This window comes from Poecilia reticulata, linkage group LG3 (assembly GCF_000633615.1).
Source record: "Poecilia reticulata strain Guanapo linkage group LG3, Guppy_female_1.0+MT, whole genome shotgun sequence".
NCBI classification, from domain to species: domain Eukaryota; kingdom Metazoa; phylum Chordata; class Actinopteri; order Cyprinodontiformes; family Poeciliidae; genus Poecilia; species Poecilia reticulata.
The window spans coordinates 824,673-840,150 of record NC_024333.1 but is presented as its reverse complement, the minus strand read 5'-3'; the positions used below and the strand labels follow the sequence as shown (position 1 = coordinate 840,150).

The window sequence follows — 15,478 nt, the reverse complement described above, 5'->3', positions numbered from 1 at the left end:
TTTTCCAGGCACATAGTGAAATCTTATAGCACAATCAAGTAACTATGTTACCTTCAGTTATAAAAATGGTGTATATATCAAATATGACTGTGAATTTTACTTCACATCATAGCTGTATATGTCGCCTTAAAATAGGCTTCCAGCTTTTCAATAAGCTCCTATCCTTTCCAACACTCTGCCTTCAGCACATCATCACAACACTGCTTTGTAGTTACGTTGTTTAGAACCGCTCTTATGAGCATTATAGTTTGTATTATGAGCTCAGCAGAGCACAGGTCCACCAGGTGCTTGCTAATTGTTGCTGCTGCTAGTCTGAAGGAGCTGAGTGAGGGAGATGTGGGGGAGGTGTGCTCTGTGAGGCAGAATCTCACTTTGGAAACTGCAGCTCCAAGGTAGAGCTTTTGGTCAACAGGCGTCGCTTTGTATGAACATTTTTTTAGGCACCCATGAATGGTTGCCTTGGGAGATTCAAAGATTCTTCAAACTTGCTTGGAAGAATCAAAGTAACATACCAAGTATATTTTTCGTGAGAGAATAACATTATAACATCATATAAAGCTCAAAAATATTGATTGTGCGTAATACTCACCATTTAACTAAGATTGGTCTTATTTAATATATTCTTCTAAAATGAAGACACTCATCCAAGTATCACAGCTTGGACATCCAGACAGTGTGATAGCTGTGAATTCCCCTTGCTGTGACTGTCTGATTGATGTTACGTTTCCTGCTGATAGTAATCCTGGAATCCGAGAACTACCAGCAGAACTGGGACAACTTTCCAACCTATGGCAGCTGGACATTGAAAACCTCAACATCAACAATATTCCACAGGCAGTAAAAGATGAAGGTACTATTTCACCACAAAAACACTCTGATTCTTCTCACAGATAGATCTAACTGATCAGGTTTTAACTGATTGTATGACTGTGTGGTTGTGTGACTGAAAAACTATAACTCCCATTTGGAATGTTTTATAAAACCTGAATATCTTACTGCCAGCTCAGTCTTGAGTGATCAGCTGTGCATCCTCTTAGATTGCTGGTCCTATAATTTTCTCCAGCTGTTGTAGACAGCCTCCTCCTAATGTATGTACAAATGACTCTATTTAGCTCTTAAGGTTGATATTGGATCATGCTTTTAGTTTTAAAATTTTAGACACAGTACAAACAGTGACAATGTGATCATATGAACAATACTGTAAAGTACTGATGAATCCAATAAAGCACTTGTGCCACAGATTCAGGGCTAAAATGTGTGTGGTGTGTTGGGGAAACAGGCGCCAACTCTGTCCTGGCGTTCCTCCGGGCGCAGCTTCGAAAAGCAGAGCCCTGCAGGCTGCTGAAGATGCTGGTGGTCGGTCCACCCAGGCAGGGGAAGTCGGCCCTGGTGGAGGCTCTGCTGACGGGCAAGGCGTCTCCCTTCACCCCCTCAGAATGCAGTATCTCCACCTTCAGCTGGGAGCTGGAAAAACCCAATGCAGGCAAAAATAATGTGAGGAAAATGCAGAGAACCCATAACATGTGCTTAATGTCCACTCAGCATGCACACAGACTCAAAGCTGGAACATTTCTCTATGTGTCCATCACAGAAGGAGTCAGTCATATTCCATGTGTGGGATATTGGTGGTCCGGCCAGCATGACCACAGTCAACCAGTGTTTCTTCACTGATAAGTCCCTGTACGTGGTTATCTGGAACCTGGCTCTGGGAGAAGAGGCTGTAGCCAACCTGCAGACATGGCTTCTCAACATAGAGGTGACTTTTCTCTTTCCCACTTTTATATACACACACAGGCACAAACACATTTTTATTTCTCCCTATATTGTCACTTTTTATTGCCTTTCATTCATTTTTCATTTAGTTACTATAGTGTAACCCTGACCTTTACCCTAACCCTATCCATTACCAGAATATACCTAATCGTAAACCTAACATAAACTCCACTCACACTTTAGTCCTAAACCTGACCCATAACCCTAAAACAGCACCTCTTCTTATGAGACCCAGACTTTGGGAGCAGCCAGTTTCCACCACATTGTTTTTGTTGCAAAAATGTGCCATACAATGACACACACATATACACACACAAAAGTTTGTATTTCTACCCACATTTGCACTTTGTATTAACTTCTGCTGATTTTAGCAACTCTTACCTTACTCATTACCATTATACTCATAATCCTAACCTTAATCAAAACTTAAATCACACAATACCTCTAAATCTAACCTTCACCTTAAAAAGGGCTTACCCTGCATTAGAACTACACTGTAAAAAAATGTCTCTAAGTTACTGAAAAATACCAGCAGACAGTGTTTTCCACAGCATTTCTATGGCTTGACTTTCATCTACATATATAACTTCCAGTGTTTTGTGTCCTCTAGGCACGAGCGCCCAACTCTTCTGTGATAGTTGTAGGAACCCATTTGGACCTCATTGACACTAAGTTCCGCACAGAGAGGCTGGCAACACTGCGAGCTTATGTTCTGGCTCTGTGCCGATCACCGTCTGGATCGCGGGCCGCTGGTTACCCTGACGTCACCGTCAAACACCTGCAGTAAGGACACAGTTTATCTGTAATCACAATTATCAATAGCTGCATAAGCCTCACATTGATGAAATCCTTGTGGCATAACACTGTTGAATCACATTTCAAAAGGAAAATCTGATTTTCATTGTTAATTTCTAAGAAATTTTTATTAATTTTTAATTGACTCAGTTTCATGTTATATCAGTGAGAATTGTGGGCTTTTTGGTCAGTAAAAGAGGGATTCCATCAGTTCTGTCAGACCCCTAGAAGTTAAGAAATGCTTCCTGATATAAGTTATAGCAGTTCTTGCATGAAGATCTTTTGACACAAACACAACCAAACTCACACCGTCTCCCTGTTCATCAGGGGCCTCATGCATAAAAGAGTGTGCAGTTTTCACACTAAAACTTGGTGTACGTAAAAATTTAGAGAAGTGCAGCGCACAAAAAAATCGGATGCATAAAGCCGTGCACACGCACGTGGCCATGCACCTTTCCTTTATAAATCCTAATTTGCGGGAAATAGAGCCCAGCTGCTGGTCCGTCCTGTCGCCACCCACAAATACATATGTAAATTAGTATAAATACCCAGAAGTCTGCCGCCACGTGAAGCAATAACCATGGCAACGTCCTTGTTTTTAACAGAATAACTATTTATAATAATAATTATATATTTTATTTAAAAGGTGTTTAGAGGGCACATAATGTCACCTAGCAAAAGTAAAACTATGTTTTAAAGGAAAAAAGAATCCAAATTAAGGTCGTGCAAATACCTGTTTGAACAGTAGCGCGTTCACCCGGTATTTAAAGACAGACAGGGAGTCAGAGTATTCTTTGAGTGGGAATATGGACATTTATTCTAAATAGTAGAATTTTGGATGACACTTTATTTGAAGGGGGGTGAATAAGACTGACATGACACTGTCATAAAAACCTGTCATGAACATGAATAAGCCTTCATGAATATTTCTGACTGTTGTCATAAAGCGTCATTCGGTAAACTATGACACTTTTAATACAAAGTTGACATTATTCAAAATGTCTTTGTTATGACATTAACCAAGAAATCATTACCGATATAAATTTGTTATAAAAGTATTATTGATTGCACTTTAAAGATTAGGTAACATTGTTATTAAAGGTAACGTTTAAACACTAATGATTGATAATAAATTTTGATCAAATTAAAAGATGACTGTAACTTGTAAATATGCCAGATGTTGCTGTTCTTTATCTACATCATAAATATACCTATAGTATAGAAAATGTTTATGTTGGCTTGGCATTATTTCCCAGCTGCCAGAAGCAAGTTTCTCTGTTAGTTACCAGAGGAATTTGCGATTCATCAGATATCCAAAGTGTTTCCAGAACATCAATGAAACCTACTGCACTCATCTGTTTGTGTTTCTCCTGGTGCTCAGTGAGGTGTCGTGTAAGACTCTGGAGGGTTTTGATGGTCTGAAGATGCTGCTCTACCATGTGGCTCTTTCCATGAAGGACAGCAGCAGCAGCTCAGGCTGTGGGAGCAAGCTGCTGGCCAGACTGGTGAGTTCTGTTCTGATCTGATCATCTACCCAGTTTACTGGGTTTGTTCTTTATGATCGCCTTTCCCACACAAACACATTCTGTGTGTAAGTTGATGTTTTGCTTGATAATCTGAAAATCAAAGTTGTGTTCTCTGATTGGTCCCATTTTCTGCTGCTCATCTCGAGATTTTTTAGGCTCTTGCTCGTTCTAGCTTTGCTTTAAACTGTTTCCCATGTTCTTCTAATAATGTTTGCTACCTATGTGTATGTAAACTTGTGGTTTTAACTGTATTTTTGGTTCACCAAATAACCAAAGATCGTGTTGCTTATGTGAAATGGAAAAGTGCTGCATTTTTTACATGTTTGTATTTCTGTATGTTGTCTGTCAGATTCCCAGGAGCTATTTGATCCTACAGGAGGCAGTGATAGCAGAGAAGAAGAGAAGACATGCTGAAGGAGAGGTCCAGTACATGACTGAAGCTCAGTTACTCAGCATCATTGAACAGAACCCAGAGAGTGACATCAGAGATTATGAGGACCTGCAAACTGGTACGCAGACTGGAATGGAAACCCATTTCATGTTCTAACACTTGAATAATGTCTTAACTCATAAATGTTTTCAGGAGACCAGAGTGTTTATCCCATTTTACAGAGAAAGGACCTGGCTATGACTCTCTGCTTTTCTCTTCTTTGTACTTTGTCTAGCCATCAGTTTCCTGATTGAAACTGGAACCTTGCTGCACTTCCCTGACACCAGCCATGGCCTGTGTACTCTGTACTTCCTGTGTCCTGTGTGGCTGTCAGACTGCTTAGAGAGGATCGTGCATCTGAACTCCTGTCGGCCTGTCCCCAGGAATGGAGTGATCAAAGTGGAAGACCTCAGGGTGAGCCTTCAGTGTCTGTTGATGTGTTTAATGCTGATCTGAAGCTTCTGCAGACTCTCCTGCTGTGATCTCTGCTGTACAGAAGCTGCTGGCTGGAACAGGGTTCACCCAGGAGACAGAGGAGCAGTACTTCCAGTTTCTGGCAAAGTTTGAGATAGCTCTGCCTGTTGCCAATGACAGGTAAAACTGAGCAAATTTATTGGAAAGAGAATTTTTTTCCTATATTTTACTTGTCAATATAAAAAGTAGTAATGGAGACTTTTATTCCAGAGTTTATAATTTTTTCATCACATTTTAATCAAAAACAAAACATCAACAAAATAAGCAATATTTTCAATTCAATTCCTTTTTGCTGCTAAATTATTTAATAAACAGACATATGAGGTCAACAACAGATATTTATAGTTTAATATGTTATTCAGGTTCTTCAACCATCATGTTGGTGCAAAGGGTTTTTCTACCCCTTCATCTTTCCAGAGTTTCAGGAACTCCTGATCGTTCATGGAACTTCTGTAGAATGTTCAATGAGATACTGATATTAGCATCGGGGAAGTCTGTGCTACTACATGTTTAGCATTAAGATAATATTTTAGGCTTGAATAACTTCGCTGATAGGCTAACTACTTTTAGTGCAACTTGCACATGACAGGTTTTTTTCCAACCTTTCATCAGATTGTTTTTTTTAAGCAAAAAGAGAATGCCAAGTGTGCCAAGAGAGAAACAGCCTCGTCGTCCATTGATGTTATTTGCTGATGTCACTTGAGCATCAGATTTATTCGGGTATCAGAAGCACAACACAAAGGTTCTGGCAGAGAGGAACAGCTCAATTTAAACAGGAAGTAAACATAAATCTGATCCATCTGCCTTGACTGAACCAAACAATAACAATAGTTTAAAAGCTGGAGTCAGCATTCAATATGCTCACCGTTATAAACTGAATCATCTAGAAGAAGAACGGCGCCTGATAATGGAGTGAATAAATATACATTTTCCTGTTCATCTGCATTCTTGTTGTGTCTCTTCCTCTAGATACTTGCTGCCACATCTCCTTCCTCCAAAGCCAGCCATGGATATCCACAGCTTCCACCGGCACACCAACAACACGCTGCAGCGTCTCTTTAAGATGAGCTTCGTTCCCGCTGGCTTCTGGGAGCGCTTCATTGCCAGGATGCTCATCAGCCTCACAGAGATGGACCTTCAGGTGAGTGCTCCACTAGAGCCGCAGTAACCACTGTGTCACTGTAGGGACTTCTTCACGATTGACACATATTGTGGTATTCCTGCAGTCGTTTGATTCAGCCATAAACAGGAGCCTGAACCGCAGGAGTTCCCTGATCTATAGCTTCGCTGGCAGCCAGCAGAGGAACCGCTGCAGCACCTTCAGGGTCCGACGCAGCCAGACTATCTACTGGAAGGAGGGGCTTCTGGTCACTTTTGATGGAGGTTACCTCAGGTCAGAATGGGGGATGCATGAACGCTGACATTTACAGAGGAATGGTAGAGCACAGCTGGGCAGAAGGACAAAGTTGTTCATCAGAATTCAGAAAGATATGTCAACATTTGTCAAAAGAATTTTGACAAAGAAGAAATTTTTCACAAATCTCAATAAAGAACTGTTTCCTCAATCCATGGAGCGACCTTTAACCTCATCTCCAGCCAAAACCCAGAACTTCTTAAAGATTTGCACACCATTGGAGCATCAGCTGTCAAACATTAGCTGTTTACAGTCAGGTGGAAAACTTACAACACCGCATAAAAGCATGTGGATATATGGATATTTAATAATAATTCAACAAAACAGATTCAAGTAATAAGTCTTTATTTAAACTTAAAAACCATTTCAAACTTTACCCAGCACTGCGAAAGAGGTTTGTCCTGTTTAGAACCAGTTAGCCTGCTGTGCTCCTGTCTGTTGGACTGAAAGCAGACTGCTAGAGCTGTCTGCCGTGTTTTTATTGATTTGGTATTTGGTGTAGAACAAATTCTCATTTTCAACAAAAATAACCTCAAAACATGAAACAGAATCTCATACAGCAGAAAAGAATATCATAAAATACACAAACAAAAAATACAGCCATGTATTTGGTATATTTGGAGTAAAATCCCAGATGTTGTTCTCAGTGGGATTCTGTGGACTAAATGGAAGACTGCAAATAACTCACAACTGAAAGTGACGTGTGGGGCAAACTTTCCTCAGAGAATATCATAGTCTTACTGTTATTTACAAGAAGACAGGGTGTCCTAACTTTTTATATTTTAGAATACAGATTATTTTTGTTTGAGTAAAGCAGGGTAATATTTATGCTTAATTTAAACCACTTTCTTGTTCCAGTTGTAAATAACGAGCTTAGTCATCGACATGATAATATTATTTGTTAGAGAACAAAAATAAAATAAGGTGTTCTTGTTTTTCAGCATATTCTATTGGACTAATATAAATAAAATGTAAAAAAATACACACCAAAAAACAGCACTTTCAGCTACTCTGCTAGAGCTCATTTATTAAAAAGACTGATTGAATTTCTAAGACCTTGGCTGACGGAGGCCATGTGCTCATGTTTGCAGTGTGGAGTCGTCGGATGTTAACTGGAAGAAGATGAAGAGTGGAGGCATAAAGATCCTCTGTCAGTCAGACATCAGAGACTTCTCTGCCATGGCCTTCATCACTGACCATGTCAACTCTCTGATGGAACAGTGGTTTCCTGGTCAGCGCTCCTTTCTTCTCATACTTGTAGTTGAAAAGGAGGACAACTTCTTTTCACTTTAGGATGCTGTCCTGCTCTCATTTAAAATTTACACAGAAAGAAAATTAGTGCTGCTTGCACGTGTGATGTTTCCTAACAAAACACTTCTCGCTCTCAGATTTAATGCTTCTCACATGGAACCGTTCTGCTTCTGTCTGAGAGCCAGGAGAGAAATGTCCAGTGATTAGCTCACTCTCTGGTCTCTTCTCGATGCTGATCTTCACTGAATCGTAGTGTTGATCCCAGCATGTGTGAACTCCAGCCAGTGCTGAAGGTGTACAAATGCCACTGACTAGTAGGATTCACCTAAACCTTGTGTGAAGAACTACCTGGCAGCAATCCATTTCATGCAAGACCTTGTTCTGTTTTTACATATTTTTTTAGCTTTCTTGATGCTAATCAGCTGCTTCTAGTAGTAAAAGCCTTACCTTGTTGCCACGGTTACACACCATAACGATTCTCCTGGTTATTTAGCTTAGTGTTGCTTTTGCATCCATTAAAACAAGTAAATATTACTTTGTCTCCCTGTCCCTGCTCTAGCTTTGACAGGCACCCAGAGTGATGGGAGTCTCCTCATTGAGCAGTATGTGCCCTGCTCCCTGTGTGCCCCGAGGGACCAGCAGCAGCAGCAGGAGCAGGCGGAGGACGGCAGAAGAAGAGAAGCTGAGGTTCATTATTTCAACATGGAGGACTGTGTGCTGGCGGCTGTGGAACAGGAACACGTCGTCTGTCCTCAGCATCCGGAGCAGCCGATCCCTCTGCAGGAATTGGTCCCAGAACTGTTCATGACCGACTTCCCGGCACGGTAAACCGCTCTCATTAAACAAACCATACACTGCAGACTTATGGACTGTTGATCCTATGTTGAGGGAAGTCACTAAACATAGCATCAGGACTTTAAATGAGTCAAATATAAAGTCTCTTATTAGTAACAGTATTAAATGAGTTTATTGATTTTCAGTGGAAGACGGGTTGTTGCAGTGAGAGGTTCTATGATCAATAAAAGTTGACATAAATAGATTGTATTTCTTCTGTTCTCCTAATGCTTTTTACAGGGTTGTAGTAGATTGACACATTTAATATTTATTTACTTTAAACAGCACAATACTGACTGAGTAATTATGGCCTCATCCATAACAGAAACATCATCCCTGACCATCGCAACTTGATTCAAGTCAAAGTTTAGTTGCACCTAAAGTGCTAAAGGTACCATTAATGTTGGCTTGATGAACATCATGACTCACAGCTCAGCCAGGTGTTAATGGGTAAAGGGAAATGCCCATTAGCACATGCATGAGTGGCCCAGACAAACAGCACACATTTCTGGTTCTACAATCACTGCAGCATGTTCTGAAAGCATGCACAGCAGAGCTACAGCTAAGCATTACTTTAGAAAGTGATTATTCTGACGATTAATCAATAAATTAGATTTATAAAGTATTAAAAAATGGCATTGCATACATAAAATGGTAATAAACAAATACTTCCATTTTTTTCTTATATAAGAAAAGAAACACTTTATTGCCTAAAATATAATAACAGAATTTCTTTAGTAAGCACTTTGTAGCAAAGGAAGCATCTGCAGCTTACACATCCTCCTGACATCAACATGAGAAGTTCAGGTGTTTCTGGACTGAACATCAGTACAGAGCAGGGCTGACATGTTGAGTAGTTTTTGGATCGACCAGTCATAACTGGACCACAAAAGGTGCTTGATAGTATTTTTTAAGCTAAAATTGACACTTGAAAAATTCTAGTTAGATCATGTATACAAAGTTTTTTTTCTTTTTTTAATGGAAAATGTATAGGGTTTTTTTTATAAAGTTTGGCATAATTACTGCTCTGAGTGTGTTCTTTCAGCGAAATTTTCTTTTTTAAGTCTTAGCAGTTAATCAGTTACTAAATTGATGATTATTTCAATAATTGATCTATCATGATTAATCCGATTAATCATATCACCCCCAATGCGGACTCCTGTAATCTGCCCAGATGGACATGCACTATGGACATAACACAGTTATGTGTAAAGGAGGGTTTCTGGTTCTATTTGTGCAACATGTGGTCATTGCACATTATACATAATATTATAATGCAGAACTAAACACTGAAGGAATTTCCCAAGGGATGTCTATAGTTTAGGCATGCAGCTTATTAATTGGGATACTTACGTGTGAGTGTGTGTGCGTGTGTGTGTGTGTGTGTGTGTGTTAGGCTGTTTCTGGAGAAGGCTCAGCTGGAGCTGTGTGAGGAGGAACAGAACATCCTTGGTCAGGGTGGCAGTGGGACCATCATCTACAGAGCCAGATACAGAGACCAGCCGGTTGCTGTGAAGCTCTTCCACTTTAAGAGATGTCGTCAGCTGTCAGCCACCAGCGATACAGGTGCAATAGCTTTCTGTGATAGCTTTGTTTATGAAAGAACCCATCTGTTTGGAGAATAATTTTACATAAAAATAGCAAATTTACATGTTTAATATAAACTTAGCTGTATTGACCATAGGGCTAGTAGAGCAACTTCAGGTTTAGACATGCTGATTACTTCACAACCATTATATAAAACCCAGCATATGTTCAGTTACAAATATGTTGTCTCATTTTAATACAGTAATCCAGTGTTCCCCAACCCTGGTCCTCCAGGCACACTGACCTGCATGTTTTAGATGTTCCCCTGCTTCAACACACCCCATTCAGATGATTGCAATTCAGCAAAACCCTGTTAATCAGCCAACAATTGAAATCATGTGTGCTGAAGCAGGGGAACATCTAAAACATGCAGGTCAGTGTGCCTTGAGGACCAGGGTTGGGAAACAGTGCAGTAATCTATGTTCTGTTGACCTTTGACCTCCTTCCCATGAATGAGTAGAAATAACAGTCGATACAGAATCCAATACATAAAGCACTTAGTTGTTTATTTTTTTTTTCAGATTTTTTTCAGTTCCTAATGTTTTCATCAAACTTAATGTTTAGATTATCCAACAAATTTTAATTTTAATTTCAGAAATTCAGTGTCACATTTACAACATCAAAGATTTTATTTATTAAAGGGGACATGTCATGCAAATTCCACCTTTCCAGCCCTTAAATATTTTTTTTTTGTACTTTTGACTGTTCTCCCGGTGCTGCGTAGATATTTTTATACTCATTTTGGGTTATAGTTTTCAGTGTGTTCATTTTTCTCTCTTCATTACAATGTTTTTCTTGTTTATAGCATCACCACATTTGCTGCGGAACTACTAAGTAAGTAGTTCCGCAGCATAAAAGGTTATGATTTTAGAGTAATCAGTTTTGTGAATCCGCCATTCTTTTTTCTCGCATCAGTTTTGTAATCCAAGTTCGGTTCTGCCAAAGTTGCAAGTTAACAAGTCAAAACGTTCAGTTTTAGCATGGATTAGCACACGGGATTCTTTGCATCGCCCCCCGGTATCAGAGCCTCACAGTGTCTGGTTAAATTAGATTTTTCTCTGCAATGTATCCACTACAGAGAGGAAAATCCATTTGCACGGATCCCTCAAGGACGATTGCTTTAGCAGCTTGTGCCAGTATCAAAGAATTTTCCAAAATACTTTGTCTGAATGAGGCCTCAATGGCCTTAGTTTAGGTCAGAGTTCATTCAATTAAATTCAAAAAGTACTTTTTTTTATGCCAAAGAAAAACTAAATGTTGTCATAATTCAATTCGTCCAATTAGCTGGTGATGAAGATGCTGTGAGCAGAAAAGATCTGCAGTAGCAGTCCTTTGAATCTGAAGATGCCTCTGACTGAAGACTGTTGGTGTATGACAACCTGTCATGATATGCTAACAGCTTGTCATGAGTGGGTAAAGGACATCTTTCTTTGCAGAAAGAAAGATGTCCTTTACCCACATCTTTCTGCAAAGATGTGGGTAAAGGAAGTCTAAGAATGAGAGTTAACCCTTATAGTGTTAACTTTTTTTATATGGTGGAAATATGGATAAAACATGTTAGCTGCTGCTGCTATCTTTTATAATATCCCTTAGTTTATTAAACACATGACAGTAACAAGCACTTGTTTGGCTCTCAGACACCATGGTAAAGCACCTGCAGTTCGTTAAGGCGTGTTGCAGCTTCTCTGAGTTCCGTCAGGAGGCCAGCATGTTGCATTCTCTGCAGCATCCCTGCATCGTGGCTCTGGTGGGCATCAGCATTCATCCCCTGTGCTTCGCGCTGCAGCTAGCGCCTCTGGGCAGCCTCAACACAGTGCTGGAGAAGAGGCACAAAGGCAAATGCTCTTACAACCATCTGTCTGCTCATTTCCTCAGAATGCCTCCAACATTTTCTCACTTGAACACTTTGTGTCTCTTGCCTAGGCTCAGAGTACATGCCTCTTGGTCACATGTTAACCTTTAAGGTAGCGTATCAGGTTGCAGCAGGACTGGCCTACCTCCACAGAAAGAACATCATCTTCTGTGACCTGAAGTCGGACAACATTCTGGTGTGGTCCCTGGAGGTGTGTATGCGGCTTCCTGCGCCAGCAGTCTGGAGGCTTGAGGGCTTCTGCTCATTAAACTTTGCTGCTCCAGGTTCAGGATCCCATCAACGTTAAGCTGTCTGATTATGGAATCTCTCGGCAATCCTTCCATGAGGGGGCGCTGGGAGTGGAGGGAACCCCAGGATACCAGGCTCCCGAGGTCCGACCGGGCATTGTATACGACGAGAAGGTATTTATTACTTCCCTTACAGCTCTTACAGATCTTTACAGCTTATAATGTAGTTATGCCAAGCTGCTGGTCTTATTGTTCTGTAGTGCTTGAATGGACAATTCATTTAGACTTTCAGTCTCTATAGCTGGTAGAAGCAAACTGCAACGAACATCTGCTAAAGATGCTTTATTAAACATGGATTATAGGCTGGGGGTATACATGTACCACACACTGTTCAGATTTTTATTTGCATGAAAATAATTTTAAATAATGGGATCATACATTATTTCGCAGAAATTTAAAACATGTTGGTCTATCTATCACAAGAAACACCTCCATCCATCCATCCATCCATTTTCTTCCGCTTATCCGGGGTCGGGTCGCGGGGSCAGCAGCTTCAGAAGGGAGGCCCAGACTTCCCTCTCCCCAGCCACTTCTTCCAGCTCCTCTGGGGGAACCCCAAGGCGATCCCAGGCCAGCCGAGAGACATAGTCCCTCTAGTGTGTCCTGGGTCTTCCCCGAGGCCTCCTCCCGGTGGGACGTGCCCGGAACACCTCACCAGGGAGGCTTCCAGGAGGCATCCTGACCAGATGCCCAAGCCACCTCAACTGGCTCCTTTCAAAGTGGAGGAGCAGCGGCTCTACTCTGAGTCCCTCCCGGATTACCGAGCTTCTCACCTTAGAGAAGGGAGAGCCCAGCCACCCTGCAGAGGAAACCCATTTCGGCCGCTTGTATCCGTGATCTTGTTCTTTCGGTCATGACCCAAAGCTCATGACCATAGATGAGGGTGGGAACGTAGATCGACCGGTAAATCGAGAGCTTTACTTTTTGACTCAGCTCTCTTTTCACCACGACGGACCGGAACAGCGCCCGTTTCACGGCAGACGCTGCCCCAATCCGCCTGTCGATCTCCCACTCCCTTCTTCCCTCATTCGTGAACAAGATCACCAGATACTTGAACTTCTCCACTTGAGGCAGGACGACCCCCCTGACCTGGAGAAGGAAGTCTACCCTTTCCCGGCTCAAGACCATGGCCTCGGATTTGGAGGCACTGAGCCTCATCCCGGCCGCTTCACACTCKGCCGCGAACCGCTCCAGCGAGAGCTGCTGATCACGATCTGATGAAGCCAACAGGACCACATCATCCGCAAAAAGCAGAGATGCGATCCTAAGGCCACCAAAACGGATCCCCTCAACACCTCGGCTGCGAATAGAAATTCTGTACATGCAGGTAATGAACAGAATCGGTGACAAAGGGCAGCCATTGGCGGAGTCCAACTCTCACCGGAAACGAGCCCGACTTACTGCCGGCAATGCGGACCAGACTCTGACACCGGTCATACAGGGACCTGACAGCCCGTATCAAAGGGCCCGGTACCCCATACTCCCGGAGAACCCCCCACAAGGGCCCCCTGGGGACACGGTCGAACGCCTTCTCCAAGTCCACAAAACACATGTAGACTGGTTGGGCGAACTCCCATGCACCCTCCAGGACCCTGCTGAGGGTGTAGAGCTGGTCCAGTGTTCCACGACCAGGACAAATACCACACTGCTCTTCCTGAATCCGAGGTTCGACTGTCCGATGGACCCTCCTCTCCAGGACCCCTGAATAGACCTTTCCAGGGAGGCTTAAGAGTGTGACCCCCTCTGTAATTGGAGTACACCCTCCGGTCCCCCTTTTTAAACAGGGGGACCACCACCCCAGTCTGCCAATCCAGGGGAACTGCCCCCGATGTCCATGCGATATTGCAGAGTCGCGTGAACCAACACAACCCTACAACATCCAGAGCCTTAAGAAACTCCGGGTGGATCTCATCCACCCCCGGGGCCCTGCCACCGAGGAGCTTTTTGACCACCTCGGCAACCTCGTCCCCAGAGACTGGAGAGCCCAACCCAGAGTCCCCAGGCTCAGCTTTCTCAACAGACGGCATGTTGGTGGGATTGAGGAGGTCTTCGAAGTATTCCGCCCACCAGCCCACAACGTCCCGAGTTGAGGTCAGCAGCACACCATYCCCACTATAAACAGTGTTGGTGCTGCATTGCTTCCCCCTCCTGAGACGCCGGATGGTGGACCAGAATCACCTCGAAGCCGAACGGAAGTCTTTCTCCATGGCCTCTCCAAACTCCTCCCACGCCCGAGTTTTTGCCTCTGCAACCACCCAAGCTGCATGCCGCTTCGCCCACCGGTACCCATCAGCTGCTTCTGGAGTCCCACAGGCCAAAAAGGCCCAATAGGACTCCTTCTTCAGCTTGACAGCATCCCTCACCGAAGGTGTCCACCTACTGGTTCAAGGGTTGCCGCCGCGACAGGCATCAACAACCTTGCGCCCGCAGCTCCGATAAACCACCTCGGCAATGGAGGCACGGTGCATGGTCCACTCAGACTCAATGTCCCCAACCTCCCCCGGAACGTGTTCGAAGTTCTGCCGGAGATCGGAGTGAAAGCTCCGTCTCACAGGGGACTCCGCCAAATGTTCCCAGCAGACCCTCACTACACGTTTGGGCCTGCCAGGTCTGACCGGCTTCCTCCCCCACCACCGGAGCCAACTCAAGGTAGTGGTCAGTGGACAGCTCCGCACCTCTCTTCACCTGAGTGTCCAAGACATTTGGCCGCAGATCCGATGAAACGATGACAAAATCGATCATCGAACTGCGGCCTAGTGTGTCCTGGTGCCAAGTGCACATATGGACACCCTTATGCTTGAACATGGTGTTGGTGATGGACAATCCGTGACGAGCACAGAAGTCCAACAACAGAACACCACTCGAGTTCAGATCGGGGGGGCCGTTCCTCCCAACCACGCCCCTCCAGGTCTCACTGTCATTGCCAACGTGAGCGTTGAAGTCCCCCAGTAGAACAAGGGAGTCCCCAGGAGGGGCACTCTCCAGTACCCCCTCTAAGGACTCCAAGAAGGGTGGGTAATCTGAACTGTTGTTCGGCCCGTAAGCACAGACAACAGTCAGAACCCGTCCCCCCACYCGTAGGCGGAGGGAGGCTACCCTCTCGTTCACCGGGGTAAACCCCAACTTACAGGCGCCGAGATGGGGGGGCAACAAGTATGTCCACTCCTGCCTGGCGCCTGTCACAGTGGGCAACTCCAGAGTGGAAGTACGTCCAGCCCCTCTCAAGGAGACTGG

The 15,478-nt window shown here is 43.4% G+C and overlaps 1 protein-coding gene across 1 annotated transcript in view; it reads left to right on the top strand.

Annotated features, from left to right (window-relative positions):
• The window catches only part of lrrk1 (leucine-rich repeat kinase 1), a 71,835-nt gene that overhangs the window by 40,426 nt on the left and 15,931 nt on the right, over positions 1–15,478 (top strand). The window contains exons 17-32 of the mRNA XM_008405004.2: positions 738–850; positions 1,280–1,494; positions 1,592–1,756; positions 2,384–2,556; positions 3,950–4,073; positions 4,444–4,603; positions 4,760–4,938; positions 5,021–5,118; positions 5,968–6,139; positions 6,225–6,391; positions 7,504–7,643; positions 8,223–8,487; positions 9,894–10,063; positions 11,722–11,919; positions 12,008–12,147; positions 12,221–12,358. Of these exons, the coding sequence (XP_008403226.2) occupies positions 738–850; positions 1,280–1,494; positions 1,592–1,756; positions 2,384–2,556; positions 3,950–4,073; positions 4,444–4,603; positions 4,760–4,938; positions 5,021–5,118; positions 5,968–6,139; positions 6,225–6,391; positions 7,504–7,643; positions 8,223–8,487; positions 9,894–10,063; positions 11,722–11,919; positions 12,008–12,147; positions 12,221–12,358 (2,617 nt within the window). The remainder of the gene's footprint in view (positions 1–737; positions 851–1,279; positions 1,495–1,591; positions 1,757–2,383; positions 2,557–3,949; positions 4,074–4,443; positions 4,604–4,759; positions 4,939–5,020; positions 5,119–5,967; positions 6,140–6,224; positions 6,392–7,503; positions 7,644–8,222; positions 8,488–9,893; positions 10,064–11,721; positions 11,920–12,007; positions 12,148–12,220; positions 12,359–15,478) is intronic.